At 43.4% G+C, this 17,001-nt stretch overlaps 2 protein-coding genes across 6 annotated transcripts in view; one reads left to right on the top strand and one right to left on the bottom strand.

The window, feature by feature from the left end:
* TYMP (thymidine phosphorylase) overlaps positions 1–17,001 on the bottom strand; it is a 98,828-nt gene that overhangs the window by 7,931 nt on the left and 73,896 nt on the right. The window lies entirely within an intron of this gene.
* LOC137563447 (protein tyrosine phosphatase domain-containing protein 1-like) overlaps positions 1–17,001 on the top strand; it is a 40,312-nt gene that overhangs the window by 21,113 nt on the left and 2,198 nt on the right. Inside the window, exons 5-11 of one of the 2 annotated variants that reach the window (XM_068275885.1) lie at positions 3,847–3,984; positions 7,978–8,540; positions 8,674–8,790; positions 10,058–10,180; positions 10,516–10,614; positions 13,942–14,019; positions 16,716–16,826. In XM_068275885.1, coding sequence (XP_068131986.1) covers positions 3,847–3,984; positions 7,978–8,540; positions 8,674–8,790; positions 10,058–10,180; positions 10,516–10,614; positions 13,942–14,019; positions 16,716–16,826 — 1,229 coding nt within the window. The remainder of the gene's footprint in view (positions 1–3,846; positions 3,985–7,977; positions 8,541–8,673; positions 8,791–10,057; positions 10,181–10,515; positions 10,615–13,941; positions 14,020–16,715; positions 16,827–17,001) is intronic. The other variant, XM_068275886.1, reaches the window with a different exon arrangement.

The raw sequence follows: 17,001 nt of genomic DNA, 5'->3' as shown, positions 1-17,001 counted from the left end.
TCAGGGGGTGGTTAAAGGGGAAAATAGATGCAATCAATGCACTGGGAAGGTGATCGGAAGGGGGTCTGAGGGGGATCTGAGGGTTTGGCCGAGTGATCAGGAGCCCACACGGGGCAAATTAGGGCCTGATCTGATGGGTAGGTGTGCTAGGGGGTGACAGGAGGTGATTGATGGGTGTCTCAAGGTGCGATTAGAGGGGGGAATAGATGCAAGCAATGCACTGGCGAGGTGATCAGGGCTGGGGTCTGAGGGCGTTCTGAGGGTATGGGCGGGTGATTGAGTGCCCTAGGGGCAAATAGGGGTCTAATCTGATGGGTAGCAGTGACAGGGGGTGATTGATGGGTAATTAGTGGGTGTTTGGAGGAGAGAACAGATGTAAACACTGCACTTGGGAGGTGATCTGATGTCGGATCTGCGGGCGATCTATTGGTGTGGGTGGGTGATCAGATTGCCCGCAAGGGGTAGGTTAGGGGCTGATTGATGGGTGGCAGTGACAGGGGGTGATTGATGGGTGGCAGTGACAGGGGGTAATTGATGGGTGATTGACAGGTGATTGACAGGTGATCAGTGGGTTATTACAGGGAAGGACAGATGTAAATAATGCCCTGGCGAATTGATAAGGGGGGGGTCTGAGGGCAATCTGAGCGTGTAGGCGGGTGATTGGGTGCCCGCAAGGGGCAGATTAGGGTCTGATCTGATGGGTAACAGTGATTGATGGGTGATTGATGGGTAATTAGTGGGTGTTTAGAGGAGAGAATAGATGTAAACACTGCGCTTGGGTGGTGATCTGATGTCGGATCTGCGGGCAATCTATTGGTGTGGGTGGGTGATCAGATTGCCCGCAAGGGGCAGGTTAGGGGCTGATTGATGGGTGGCAGTGACAGGGGGTGATTGATGGGTGGCAGTGACAGGGGTAGATTGATGGGTGATTGACAGGTGATTGACAGGTAATCAGTGGGTTATTACAGGGAAGGACAGATGTAAATAATGCCCTGGCGAATTGATAAGGGGGGGTCTGAGGGCAATCTGAGCGTGTAGGCGGGTGATTGGGTGCCCGCAAGGGGCAGATTAGGGTCTGATCTGATGGGTAACAGTGACAGGTGGTGATAGGGGGTGATTGATGGGTAATTAGTGGGTGTTTAGAGGAGAGAATAGATGTAAACACTGCGCTTGGGTGGTGATCTGATGTCGGATCTGCGGGCGATCTATTGGTGTGGGTGGGTGATCAGATTGCCCTCAAGGGGCAGGTTAGGGGCTGATTGATGGGTGGCAGTGACAGGGGGTGATTGATGGGTGGCAGTGACAGGGGGTAATTGATGGGTGATTGACAGGTGATCAGTGGGTTATTACAGGAAAGGACAGATGTAAATAATGCCCTGGCGAATTGATAAGGGGGGGGTCTGAGGGCAATCTGAGCGTGTAGGCGGGTGATTGGGTGCCCGCAAGGGGCAGATTAGGGTCTGATCTGATGGGTAACAGTGACAGGTGGTGATTGATGGGTGATTGATGGGTGATTGATTGGTAATTAGTGGGTGTTTAGAGGAGAGAATAGATGTAAACACTGCGCTTGGGTGGTGATCTGATGTCGGATCTGCGGGCGATCTATTGGTGTGGGTGGGTGATCAGATTGCCCGCAAGGGGCAGGTTAGGGGCTGATTGATGGGTGGCAGTGACGGGGTGATTGATGGGTGATTGACAGGTGATTGACAGGTGATTGACAGGTGATCAGGGGGGATAGATGCATACAGTACATGGGGAGGTGGGTCTAGGGGGGGGGGTCTGGGGAGAATCTGAGGGGTGGGGGGGGGTGATCAGGAGGGAGCAGGGGGCAGGGGGGGGGATAAAAAAAATAGCGTTGACAGATAGTGACAGGGAGTGATTGATGGGTGATTAGGGGGGTGATTGGGTGTAAACATGGGTCTGGGGGGTGGGCAGGGGGGGGGGGGTCTGAGGGGTGCTGTGGGCGATCAGGGGGCAGGGGGGGGGGAAATCAGTGTGCTTGTTGCAGACTAGGGTGGCTGCAGCCTGCCCTGGTGGTCCCTCGGACACTGGGACCACCAGGGCAGGAGGCAGCCTGTATAATACACTTTGTAAACATTACAAAGTGTATTATACACTTTGTATGCGGCGATCGTCGGGTTAACATCCCGCCGGCGCTTCCGTATGGCCGGCGGGATGTTGCGCGGGTGAGCGGAGACAGGCGGCGGCGGAGGATCGCGTCACGGATGACGCGATCGCTCCGCCCATGCCCCTACAAGGACCGCCGCCATTTGTCAATACGGCGGTCCTTGCGGGGTCCACTTCCCGGCCGCCAATTGTCAATACGGCGGTCGGGAAGTGGTTAATAAACCAGTTATGAATAAAATGTAAAGGCAGCTCTCAGAGCAAAAAAAAAAATGTAGTTTGGGAACTTGTCATTTCTAAATGAATAATAATACTTATGCACAAAAGCAAATATGATAACCATATGGCATATAAAAAGTAGGAAAACATGTTTTTATTAAATAATATGTCAGAGTTTTACACCGCTTTAACAATAATGTCTATTTATTCTATTACTACAACTTAATTGGATTGACTAAGCCAGGGCTAACCAACTCCTGTCCTCAAGGGCGAGGTCCTCACACATTTTTGACACAGCTCAAATTAATTGATGGGAATGAATCAGGAATGTGTGGTTCATTAAGCAAAACACATTCTTCAGTTGGACTAGGCTACTCAGAAACTTTAACCACTTCATCCACAGGACAGTAGATATACGTCCTCTGTGACTTCATCTAAGCCACAGGTCAGTAGAATCAATTGACTTGTACAGAAGCAGTGCTGTGCAGGATTGGGCTTGCTCCTGTGCACATTTCTGGCACTATCTGATGTAGCACTAATTGGTGAATGGGAATATATGTTTCCTGAGCTAATGGAATTGATTTTTACTATTAAAAATACTTTTATTTTCTCATTTCATAATGAAAAATACACACTGTAGCATTATTTCAGAATCAAATATCTTCACCATAAATTGTGACCGGAACATAATCTAAGTTTTGTGATAAGTAGTAAGAATAGCCAAACAAAATTTGTGTTTTTTATCTACAGTAGCACTTTTTATTTTTAAACTGGAATTGGTAAAACTGAGAAATGTTTTTTCTATTTTTTTCTTTGTTTCCCCATTCAAATTCATAGAAAACAAAATTGTTCGAGGGAAAACATGGCATACAATGAAAGCCTAGTTTGTCTTGAAAAAAAAACAATATATATTTCATTTCTGTGTCATAAGTAGGGATACAGTTATTTCTGATTAAATAAGGACATAGCTAAACTGTCAAAACTGCTCTGGTCAATAAGTGGGAAACAAGGTCTCGATGCGAAGTGGTTAATTTTCTGATTTTTTTTTTCTTCAGCCATCATGGACTGATTACCATACATTTATCATTAGTACTCTCAGACAGACATCTGAATTCATGCTTCTCTTAATTTTGGCAAGTTGCACAGGCCCCCAAACATAACATTTTATCACACCCCTCCATGTACTAGCTACTTCCCAGTGTAACACTCCCAACATAAAATACAATTCCCCCCTCTGTGTGCTAGCTACCCCCATCAATATAACCCTCCCGCTGTAAAATATTATTCCCCTACCATGTCTTAGCAAGCACTGTTAATGTAAGACAATATTCTCCATTTGTGTGCTTGAAATCCTCAGCTAATAAAACCAACAAACATAAAATACTATTCAACAAACTGGTACTTGCAATCCTTCCCTCCTCCCAGTATACTCTCCTAATACAGAAGACCCTGAATAGTCTTCATGTGATTATACTGATGTTTTTTTTACTTTTCTCTTCACAGTTTGCTTCTATAATTTTGGTCTTCCTGACTTTGGGGTAGTCTCTGTGCCTCGAATACTTGATGCAGTGAAAGTCATTGCATTTGCTTCACGAGAAGGGAGAGTAGCTGTACACTGCCATGCAGGACTTGGACGCACAGGTAACAGAGACCAGCTGCAATGTATTGTCAGGACCTCGAAGTACAGATAAGTCTTCCAGTATCGGTAACTTTTAGCACATGCATAAGAATACCCTCCATGTTCTTTCAGAAAGTCTGGGCAAGTAGTGGCCAAAGGGGGGCATCCAGTGTCACAAACTCTTTCATTCTAGGGTAGGATTCACAGATAGATTTAAAGCTGAGCCCACACGGTAACATTTCCTGTCCGATCGACGGATCTATTAGATAATTTCCGACCGGTCTGATCGGATCGCGATTGATTTTGCGATCGATTTTGGATACTTATCAACGCAAAATTGATCGCAAAATCGATCAGAAACAATTTGGATCTCTACACACAATGCAATTTCTTATCAGATCACAGGTTGATCTGATGGAACATTGTACCGTGTGTATGAGGCTTTAAAGTGGTCATGGGCTGCCCAGTACTTCAAAAGGTGGAGGGTCCATGCAGTGTCTTATGCCTGATACACACCATGCAATTTCCGTCAGATCAATGGGTCGAATCAATACTTTCCATCATGTAAAATCTGCTCCTGAGAACGGGATCGATTTTGTGCAGTAATGATCTGAAAATCCATTCTTTTCTCAATTGGGAGCAGATCAGACATGACAGAAATGATTGGTTAGGCCCGTCAATCTTACTGGAAATTGCATGGTGTGTACCAAGCATTCGTTTTAGTTCAAGGGAATCTTAAATTAGAAGCATATGGAGGCTGCCATATTTAATTCCTTTTAGACAATACCAGTTGCCTGACATCCAGCTGATATTTAAATGCATCAGTAGTGTCTGAATCACACACCTGAAACAAGAATGGGGCTAATCCAGTCAGACTTCAGTCAGAAGCATCTGATCTGCATGCTTGTTCACAGTGTCCTCCGCTGGCTTTGGGCTTCCTCCATTCTCCATACATGCGCGCCACATGGTAGCCTAGTAACGTGGTCACATGTGTGACATCTAACGTCACACTAGGCAACCACGTGGGGTGCGCGTGCTTAGAGAATGGAGAAAGTCAGGAGCCAGCAGAGGACAAGCAGAGGCCGCGGACAGGTAATGTATCACTTGCTTCCACAGAGAATTTAATGTGTGCATTGAACACCAAGTTAACACTTGACATATCTGGCTTAGCAAATTTGGCCTTATTGGCTATTCACGAGACATAGCTCATGCAAATATGCATTCGCTTTTGCATGCCAAATCATGCAGGGTCAAAAACCAATACAGCAAAGCGGTTGCCCTGCGGGAATTAGTTCATGCTACATTAGCACTATCCAGGAGCGCCATGGGGAGGCTACCCAATGCCCCCTTACAACCAGGGAGCCGCGGGGCCCCCGAGCTCTCTCACTGCTCAGAGACCACAGTGGCACCCTGGAGGAGGAGACTGGGGAGTGCAGGCGACCCCCCCCAAGCGTGGCCAACACCGGGGAGGGCCGTCCGCACCCGCCTCCTAAGATTAAAAACAGGCACTTACCGTAACGTCCATTGCGTTCTGCTACTGAGCATGACTTGGGTGCAACACATAAGAAAGTAGTGAAGCATGGGTCACCCCAAGCTTGTGGAGCCCGGGATTGGCTCACATGCAGCACTCCAAGGGGGGTGGGGGGAGGATGGGCGTAGACAGCTTACTCCAGGGCTCACACCACCTAGAACAAGCCATCCACCACCCACCTCCAAAGAGGGGATAGAAATGAAATGCTTCCACAGAGAGTTTAATGTGTGCATTAAACACCAAGTGAACACCTGACATATCTGTCTTAGCAAATTTGGTCTTATTGGCTATTCATGAGGCAATGCTCATGCAAATATGCATTTGCTTTCGCATGCCAAATCATGCAGGGTCAAAAACCAATACCGCAAAGCGGTTGCCCTGTGGGGCATGCGAAAGCAAACGCATATTTGCATTAGCATTGCCTCATGAATAGCCAATAAGGCCAAATTTGCTAAGCCAGATATGTCAGGTGTTCACTTGGTGTTTAATGCACACATTAAACTCTCCGTGGAAGCATTTCATTTCTATCCCTTCTTTGGAGGTGGGTGGTGGATGGCTTGTTCTAGGTGGTGTGAGCCCTGGAGTGAGCTGTCTGCGCCCGTCCTCCCCCCCCCCCCCTTGGAGTGCTGCGTGTGAGCCAACCCCGAGCTCCACAAGCTTGGGGTGGCTCATGCTTCACTCCTTTCTTATGTGTTGCACCCAAGTCATGCTCGGTAGCAGAACGCAATGGACGTTAAGGTAAGTGCCTGTTTTTAATCTTAGGAGGAGAGTGCGGACGGCCCTCCCCGGCGTTGGCCACGCTTGGGGGGGTCGCCTGTGCCCCCCAGCCTCCCCCTCCGGGTGCCACTGTGGTCTCCGAGTAGTGAGAGAGCTCGGGGCCCCAAGGCTCCCTGGTTGTATGGGGGCATTGGGTAGCCTACCCGTGGCACTCCTGGATAGTGCTAATGTAGCATGAACTAATTCCTGCAGGGCAACCGCTTTGCAGTATTGGTTTTTGACTCTGCAAGATTTGGCATGCGAAAGCAAATGCATACTTGCATGAGCATTGCCTCAAGAATAGCCAATAAGGCCAAATTTGTTAAGCCAGATATGTCAGGTGTTCACTTGGTGTTTAATGCACACATTAAACTCTCTGTGGAAGAAAAGTATCACTTGCACCTGGCACCGGGGGGAACATGTAACATTAGGGGGGCAGTACCGGGTGTCGCGTTCGTCGCTCTTCCTGATATCGCACACCGTTACCCCCACGCACCAGATCGAGCAAGCATGGGCCATTAATTATTGCGACCAATTTCAGCCCGACAATAGGACAGGCAATATGTACTGTTTAAAAGGAAATAAATAAGTCAGCCTCCATATTCCTCTCACTTCTGGTGTGCTTTAATGGAAAGCTTTGTGAAATGGTTTATATCTAGTATACTAAGAAAGCGTAAATGCAGAAATGGTGCCCCATCTATAAATCACTAACCTTGTATAACCCCTGCCCCCCACATACCATTTTACAGTAATATATAAGATATAGGAAGTGTTGCTGATGCTGAAATCAGGAGAAGTCCTATAAAAGTGGGTATCCAGAATAAATTACTACAGTATAGGTCACTGGAGTTCCTTTTTAAGAAATTGTGTGTTGTGGATAAAAAGTGTTACCTCTGAATTCTGTGCAGGCATAGTTTAAAAACACATCCATATCCATACTACAGAAATAAGAAGGCCTTAGTCTGAATTATGACATGAAGCAGAAACTTAGTGGGAAGATTAGGTTACCTCAGAATCACTCAGATTGTATACAAAGTTATCAGTTTAATTCAGTTACATAAAGCTCTTGATGTTCATCTTACCTTATTAACTTTATTCTTATTTTTTCTGAATTTCGCAATACTTTCATGCATTTAATTTATGTAACACTGATGAGAGTAGTTAACTTGTGTTACTTACATGAAATGTATTTGGATTTGTGGTAATTTATGAATGAGTTATTGCAAGAGACATGAGCAAACATTGGAAAAAAATAAAAAAATGGCCAACAATTGAAGAATCCAGAGTAAAAAGATGGTATAGAGAAGATTTACCTTCTATATTATGATATAAAGTATTTGGAGCCTTTAAGTGTCAAATATGTATTCTAAAATTAGGTGGTATTAAACACTAGTTAAGTGGTTTCGTTGGGAATTTTTTTAGTTTACATTGTATGAGTTCTTATCTGACCTTGATGTCATTTGTTGGCTGTTGTTAAATGCTTACTATAAGGTATGGGCCATACAGTCTGTATTAAAATCAGATGAAAAGTGTTTATTTCACCAAAAGTAAAACATTAAGAAGCTGCATTCATTTTACCTTGCTGTGATAGAAATGCGTACCTTGCTTCTGTATAGCAACACTGTACAGTAAATTGTAGCTCATTGCCTCAGTGGTTTTGTAGCCACTGTTACTATTGATGATGCACTGTTCAGCACTGCAGTAATTTATTCTCTTCCCTTTTTTTCAGGTGTCCTCATTGCCTGTTACTTAATCTATTCATGTCGTGTAAATGCTGCAGATGCCATCCGTTTTGTGCGCCTTCGACGCCCTGGATCTATACAGACTGGATCACAGGTTTCTGTGGTGTATGATTTTGCTTTATTCTTAAGCTCACAATGGCCAGTTTTTACACAGGTGCCATCTGGTTATCCTTCCTTTACCTTAGCTCAGTATTTAGTTTGTCAACGTAACCTTCTTCATGGCCAAGAAGCACGTAGCTTGCGTCACATTCCCAAGCCAGTGGTTGTGATATGCCGAAGGTTTGCACAGTTGGCAGGAGGTAGGAGAGCAAGAGGACCTTGGGTGGATTTGGAGAGAGAGGCTGCTCATAGACTTCTGCACCAGATTATTGTCAGAGCTGCAAGTGAACGCCAATATAAAAAGATGCCAACACCGGTCTGTGAAACTGACGACTGTGAAGAGGAGCGGTCAGGAAAGAAGAGAAGAGGCCTCCTGCAGAGTCAAATCAGTTGTGACACCGGAATCTTGCAACTACTGCTCACTGATGACTCGCCAGCTACTGTAGCAGAGGTAGGAGAACTCTCTGCAAGAACTCTTACTAATGTTTTAGACCTCTGAGGGTAATATATGTGTATATATATTTGTTGCTTAACATAGGTTATCATTTTATGTGATGTATAATATGTTGTTGTATTTTCTTCAGGTGGGCACAGCAGGCAATGGGCTTCATCAACCTGAACTTGTTGAAACAGCACCAAGTGCAACAAAAATGAGTGTCCCTGAAGATGTGCACGAGACAGCAAGCAGCAATATAACAAATGTGAGCCCCGATATCATACCGTATATATAGAGATCTTCTGCTCATTAATACACAGACTTTATTTTCCATGGACTTGCGAAGCTGTATCTAGTATATGTAGTATGCCCACCCCATCTTCTGTCTTTGTTAGCCAAACACCGAACGGTCTGCTCTGTGTTATATATTGTTATGCACAGGGTATCATTTGTATGCACCTGGCATATACCATAGGATTCTTGTCAGATGCTGTGTCTCCCACCCTTACACGTCTTGGTGAGATAGTGGTCACCCATTTCTTTTATGTCTGTTCTCTGCATTGCCCATTATTCTACAGAGATTGCACGTGCAGGTAATATTTTTACACAGTATTACTTTAATGATGATCATACAAGAGCTGACAGAAGCTCCACAGATGATGGACGAGGGTTCATTGGCTGGCATTTGGACGGGTAACTATGCTGGTGATTAATTGAGCTAATCAGACCATTTTTCCAGTTGAATCCTAACAAGTTCCCAGATATGCTTCTATCTGTCTATTCCCCCAGCAGGACTTCCATCACGTGGGATGGAGGTAGTACACCAGTAATGCACTGGGCCCAGAGTGGAAGGCCTACAATTGTAATTTAGTGCTTAAGGTGGGTGCTGAACTGTACCTTGTATGGGGCCCACATTTTTTTTCATAATGGCCCTGTTTTCAGCAGTCACAACCTATAAAGTGAGGTTAGGTTGTAAAACAACCACCACTAGTATTTCCCTTTGCAGCCTGGTGTTGTCGGATTGCAGCACCCATGAGCATGCAGTTCTTTTTTATTTTTTTTTTTTTGCTGAACAACAAAAGAAAGGCCTGAGGTGAGGATGGTTAAATTTAATCTGTCCAGTGAACTTTTTATAACCATATAAAACTGAAAGTGGATTATTTAGTTGGAAATTACTTCAAATGTAATGTGAGTGCTGCCTATTTTTTGGAACACTAATTTTACATTGAAGTGACTCTATTAACGCTAAATAGTTCACAAGACATAAGGCTCCCTGTTCCTAAACAAGGTGTATAAAAACCAACTGAAACATTCACTTGAGGAACAATATTTGAAGCACATTGTGTGAGAATAAGAGAACAAAAGTGCATTACTAAGGACCCTTCTAGTTTTGAATATAAAAAGCCACATTTGCTTCAAATTTAATTGTACTTTAGTTGTTAGCTGCAATATTTGGTTCAATGATGATGCCAACTGCAAAGATATCCATTCATATATGTGTGTGTCATTTCATGTCTTCTGGCTGTTTTCAGAAAGACGCTGTTGCTGAGCCATGTCATCCGGTTACTCCACACCATGTTTTGTGCATTGCAGAGGCATTGGCTGAACTAAAACCACCTGAACCTGCTATACAAGACAGTGTAAAGCATTTGCAGGTAGGTTGGCTCATGTGATGGCTCAGAGATAAAACAACAGTACTATGTTTTGTTACCACTGGGAATCTGTGGGCAAATGCCAGGTGACTCCCAGCTTGGATGCCATTTTTTGAAGAAGATAAACACTGCACAAGACAGCACCAACAATTTGCTCATCACTATTTCTAATACTATTCATAACATTTAATTTACAGTATTAGAAAAACATGTTTTAGCATACTGTATATATTAAAAGTTTAGAAAGCACCTGTACCATGGCCGAGAATAAACATAGCAAGATACCATGTTTTATTGTAAAAAGCAATGGGAATACACTGTTATCTTTTCTTCTATAGAACCTTGTGAATGAAGAAGGAGCTTGGGCGATGATATCAACAGAGAGTAATCCAAAAATATTGAGCGCTCTGCTCTGGGACTGGTTGCAGCAACTCTCAGTAAGTCAGTTTTCATTACCTCAGTTTAAAGTGATTTTACACTCCTATACATGATTCTTTCTTTTAGGGCCTATTTCCACTAGCAAAGAATTGCTACTGTTTTCTGCATGTGATTTTGGTTGCAGAATCGCAGTCTATTGAAATCAATAGACTGCAACCCTAAAAAAATAGTGCTGTCTGCAGTTTTACGCAGACCGCATCCGAATCCCTACAGCTGTGCATGGCATGGCTATAGCGATTTGGTTGCGGCATCTGTGCGATGCCGGGTCCGATATGGAAACAGACATGGAACCTAGTGGAAACTGGTCCTTATACAGCTTCTTTAGCTTTTTTTTTTAATCACTTTTATGTGTATGTTAGATCATCCCTTGTTTCTTTGAGTTTGACCGTGTTCTATTGTGTTATTGTTCCTGACTGTGCTTTTTATGCTTGCATTTTCAACAAATCAATTTAGATCAATCTTAAGCCCATGTTTTGAGACCACACAGGGTCTCTTTATCAAGGCAAAGAGTTCCAAGGCATTACTCTATAATGAAGTCAGCAATTCAATGTGTGAGGGCCAAGGCGAGGATCTGTCAGACTCTATGCACTCAGTTTACAGTGATGTGCCCCTTTAGAGCAGCTGCTGCACAATGCACTGTAGCACTGTTTTGCAGGTATGGGACCTTGCTGAGTTCTGAGATTCTCAGGGAAAGGGTGCTGCAATCACCGCCTGCTGAGAGGGAGCAAATCACAGCCTTCTACTTACAAGCTGCAACTTTACCTCCCTCTAGCAGTATATTCAGGTGTCCATGCAATGCATTATGGGTGGGATGATAGCTGGTATGTCAGTCACCCTCCTGCCTGTACTGCACAATGAAGAGGGAGTGGTGGTCTGTTCAAAAAAACTGCTGGATAATGAAGCTTGCATTCTGCCTGGTGAGTTTGTTACATGATGTGTATAGCCCAACAGTAGTGTGAGGTTTTTTTTTTTTTTTTTTTAACTACTATCTGTTGGCGACAGTGAGAGGGTTGTAGGGGATTTTTTTCCCCTAAAAGTGGGCTTTCAGAAGAAACTGGCAACTGGTACTTTCCTATAGTGCTGAGTCCACCTTATTCCCCTTTCACAAGTCCAGCTTTGTGTAGATAAGCTTTATTTGTAATATAGTAGATAACTACACTAGAATTTTAATCTTTAACTTACATTTACCATATAGACATGCCCTTGGTTGTTTTTTTTCCTTCTCTAATATAAATCCAGCAGTAAAGAGCCTGTATCAGACACTTCTCATACAGAGTTAGTGCGTAAGGCCAGACCCATGTGAAAGATTATGATATGACTAGTGTCAGATTTCCTCTTCTGATTGCTTTTACATTTTTTAATACTAATGGGTAAAACCATAAAATAACAGCCGTTCTGCCTGCGGATGCTCAGTTCCATAGGAAAATGCATGGCAATAACAGTCTCCTGCTGCTATGGAGACTGTGTGCACAGCAATAGCTGCACCAGCCAGCAATGCTTAATTTGTGCTCATATATGATCTTTACTGTGTCAATAAAGATTGCATATAGCCAAGTTCAAAAATCACTGACTGTTGAACCTTTTGTCAGCTGGCTCTTCAGTGCTGGATTTATATTACAGGAGAGGATTTTATTTTTCTTATAAACCAGAGATAGTCTAATCTGCTCCAAAAGGCAAGCTGTTTATTCTGGTGCTTTTTAATTGGCATAGAGACTCATGTAATGTCCTCCATGTTCATTTTCTATCCTGGTATAGATGCTCTAATACTGCATATAGATGAACTGAGTGCCTGCTACTCTGTGTGGTTCCCAGTGCGGGTTCATTTCAGTGCAGAGCAGCAGGCACTCAGTTCATCTCTATGCAGTTATTAGAGCCTCTGTGCTCAGATTAGCAGCAGTTTGTGTGGTTCCCATAACAGGTTCATTTTAATGAAAACTGCTGCTTATCTAGGTACAAGGGCTATGGTGCTGTATAGTGATGGACTGCGTGTCTTCTTCAGGCTTCTCTGCACTGAGATACAGGGCCAGCACAACCATTGAGGAGGCAATTGCCCCAGGGCCCCCCACCCCATCAGACACCCCAGGTGGTCTCCCCCTGACTGCTCCCCATGCCCCCCGCATGTTCTGTAGCTCGGCCTTGTAATGACTCACCTGTCCTGGCCAATGCTCCGTTCCTTCTGTCTTTAGCCAGACTGCATGCCTCTCCTCTATGCACCATGTTATTTACACAAAACATGCGATGGATGGAGAAGGCAATGAGGCTAAATACGGACATTGGGCCAGAAAGGCCACGGGACAGGTAAGTTATTACAAGGCAGCTGAGCTACAGAACATGTGGCCATGAAAGGGGCAGTCAGGGGAGACCACCTGTGGGTCCGGCGGGGGGAGGGGGCAGCCCCAGGGGCTAACTTTGATGGGGGTAGGGGGCCCCCAAGTTACTTTTGCCCCTGGGCCCCTGTTTGGCTTAAACTGGCCCTACTGAGATGAGATGAACAGCACTGGAGAAGCAAATGCTGATTTTGGTGTAGAGATGCTGGTTGTTTTTGGTGCAAAGCTTGCATATAGGTTAACTACCAAGAAAGGAGAATATGCTTAATTAGGCGTTTCAGTTAGTTAGGTAAATGAATTGGAAGTGTAGACTTGTGTTAAGGGTAAGGTTAGTTGAGGTGTTAGTGAGGCTGGATTCACACTGCATATTGGCGGTAGCGGTGGGGTGCGGTTGTTGTTAATTTAATGCATTTAACATTTTAGAACTGGTAGGGAGGGACTAACCACCACAGATTTGTACATATTTTTCAACTTCCACTATCGCTATGCTGTTGGTATGGCACTTACAGGGCCGGGCCGAGGCAGAGGCGAGAGAGGCTCCAGCCTCAGGGCGCAGTGTTGGAGGGGCGCACAACTCACTCAGCTATCATTCCCCAATTGTGTTTAAAGCAGAGAGAAATAAGAAAAGGGGATACATGGCAGTGCCTGCAAGCCATATAACTAGAGATTAAGGTGTTGGGGGTCCTGTGGTGCCTTTTAGTCTATTAGCAATCAGTGTGTGACGGTTGGGGTGGGAGGGATGAGACGCACACTTTGGTGTCTCAGCCTTGGGTGCTGGAGGACCTTGTCCCAGCTCTGGGCACTTACTATGTGTAGAGGAAAGCTGGCACCATCGATATGATCGGCAAACACTGCGGGTCAGCCAGGCACGTCATTAGTCTTTTCAGGTAGTGCCATTTAATCTCGCATTGTCCATTGCGCTTATCAAATTGTCACAGAGATGAATGACAGCTGTGGAATCTTGTATGTGGCATGACTCAACTATGCTTTCCTTTCCAGGATCCTGTACTGAATAGGCAAGAGATAAACCTGTTCTGTGATGGGAACTGGAGACAAAATCTGAGGAAGCTGAACAGGGTGAGACCATTATAAAGCAGATACAGATTGTTTGTAACTGTTGGCATCAGTCACACGTCACTCATCCGATTCTATAGCGCATAAGAGTATTTTCAGACTAGGTAAAAATGTTCAGGCTCAAATAGATTATTTACTCAATTATGATCTCTAATGACACAGTTAGGTATGTTGCAGGCCTGATAGGTGGCCCAGAGTGCTAAATATGTTATACTTGGTAATTTTCCTGACTTTAGAGGAATTTCTGTATAGCATGAAATGGTTATTTCTTCTTCCCACCATTCTTTAATATGGCCATAGGATGTGTAAATCTTTAGTGACTATAAATGGTAGCTAGAAATGCCACTCTTTTTGTTTTGTTAAATATGCTGGTTGTATTGCTATGGCAACAGACAAATCGTGACATATGACTTAAGGTGCTCACTAATGATTCAATCTTGATTGTACAATCTTACCACTTCTATGAAATATGAGGGACTATCTAAAGTACATTCACTCAGTTTACCCTTCTACCAGGGCCGGGCCGGGGCATAGGCTAGAGAGGCTCCAGCCTCAGGGCGCAGTGTAGGAGGGGGAGCACAATTCATTCAGCTGTCATTCCTAATTGTGTTTGAAACAGAAAGAAATAAGAAAAGGGGATACATGGCAGTGACTGCAAGCCAGATAACTAGATATTAAGGTGTTGGGGAGGTTGTGGGCCCTGTGGCGCCTCTTAGTCTAATAGCAAGCAGTGTGTGACGGCTGGGGTGGGAGGGATGGAGGGGCGCACTTTGGTGTCTCAGCCTTGGGTGCTGGAGGACCTTGTCCCTGCTCTGCCTTCTACTACGTAGATGTGGTAAAATTGTACAATCAAGATTGTATCATTAATTGGCACCTTTTGGGTAGAACCTTAATCTTCTGATCATAATTTTGAAATGCACTGAAAGCTTCACCGCTGACAGACTGAAATAGTATGTCTACCTTCACAATCTCAGATGTGTCTGGTGGACCTTACTTCTAATACATAGATTTAAACAGACACTGAAGCGGAAAAAAAAATTATGATATAATGAATTGGTTGTGTAGTATGGATAATTACTAGAACATTATTAGCAAAGAACATATTCTCATATTTTTATTTTCAGTTACAGTATATAGTGTTTTTTTTATAACATTGTGTCATTCTCTAATATTTGCAGTTTACACACTACTCAGCATTCTAAATGATTTTAAAGAGCAGGACAGTGAACTATTGACCTGTCCTCTGCAAGAAAAAGAAGATACAGTGACTGACAGTTGAGATAACAAGCTTCAGAAGACAGAGCTCTCTGCGACTTTGAAAGTCGTGGAGCTCAATGGTTTTTTTGCATAGTTAAAGAGACTCCGTACCAAAAATTGCATCCTGTTTTTTATCATCCTACAAGTTCCAAAAGCTATTCTAATGTGTTCTGGCTTACTGCAGCACTTTGTACTATCACAGTCTCTGTAATAAATCAATGTATCTTTCCCCTGTCAGACTTGTCGGCCTGTGTCTGGAAGGCTGCCAAGTTCTTTAGTGTTGTGGTTCTGCTATGCACTCCCCCCTCAGGGGGGAAAGAAACACACAAATGATCTCTTGAGATTCAAAAGGAATGCTGTATACAGCCTGCTTGTGTATGGATGTATTTTCTATGTGTGGACATACTGTACATCAACCTACTTCCTGTTTTGGTGGCCATTTTGTTTGTTTATAAACAAACTTTTTAAAATTGTTTTTAACCACTTTTAATGCGGCGGGGAGCGGCGAAATTGTGACAGAGGGTAATAGGAGATGTCCCCTAACGCACTGGTATGTTTACTTTTGTGCGATTTTACCAATACAGATTCTCTTTAACAACTGGAGTTTCTTAACTCTTCCTGTACTGGAAACAATATTAGACTTATGTCTCTGCTCCTTATGTTTTATTTCTTAGCTGTACTACATATATAAGTCATTATATCATCATCTTTATTCGCTTCAGTGTCTCGTAAACCACACATTTTACAAAAGGTATTGTTGATAAAATATTTGCAGATAAGAAGAGGGAACAGGAAATAAATGTAAACATTTCAGTGTATAAATGAGACAAGGGGCTGTATTCACAGATATTCTCATAAATTCATTATTTATCACCTAATTGATAAAAATAACCTTTCAGCACATTTAAAAGCAAAATAATCACTCAAAGTAAGCTGTTCCTGATTAACGTAATTTCAATATTACTTTTATTACCTTAATGAGATTATATTTTTGCTCTTTGGGAGCTTAAAAAGGTAACACAGATAAGGTAAAGACAGAGGAATACAGGTGAAAAAGCTTTGTGAATCATGCCCAAGGTGACTGTATTTTCTTTTTATATTGACAATTCATTTAACCATGCAGTACTGTTTTGGGCACCTATTCACAATAAAGATGATCTAAAAAAAATGATCAATGATCTTAAAAGCACATGAAGAACCCTAGTTAGAAAATAATAATACTAGCTTAACTAGATGTATTTACTCTGGAGAAGAGCAGATTAAAATCACATATGAAGCAAATTGCATACTAGTGCTAGCAATCACGTTTTATAGTTGGAACAAGCCCTAAACACACATTTTGTGAAGATGGATACATTTGTTGTAATTTTCATTGAAGGTGGAGTTGAATTATGAATACACTTGCTATAATAGAAGCATTCTCTTGTTTGTGTGTGTTGCAGAGTCAGGCAGAGACTTTATGTTGTCTTCTGCAATGTGTTAGCAAACTCACTTCCTTGCCCTGCCCTCTGGAGGAGATGGTGATAATAAGACTAATCAGAGCATTGACCAAGGTAAGCCAAGAGCCCCAGAAAACTGCAAGATTCTTCTAATGTATCATATGCTGTATCTTATTGATGAAGTGGTAACATTTTATCATACTGTATCTTATTGACGAAGTGGTAACATTTTATCATGCTGTATCTTATTGGCGAGGTGGTAACATTTTAGCCAGACTAGGGCAGGATC

The sequence above is a fragment of the Hyperolius riggenbachi genome, chromosome 3, assembly GCF_040937935.1.
Source record: "Hyperolius riggenbachi isolate aHypRig1 chromosome 3, aHypRig1.pri, whole genome shotgun sequence".
Lineage (NCBI taxonomy): Eukaryota > Metazoa > Chordata > Amphibia > Anura > Hyperoliidae > Hyperolius > Hyperolius riggenbachi.
The sequence above is the reverse complement of the archived record's forward strand: the minus strand, read 5'-3'. Positions and strand labels throughout refer to the sequence as shown.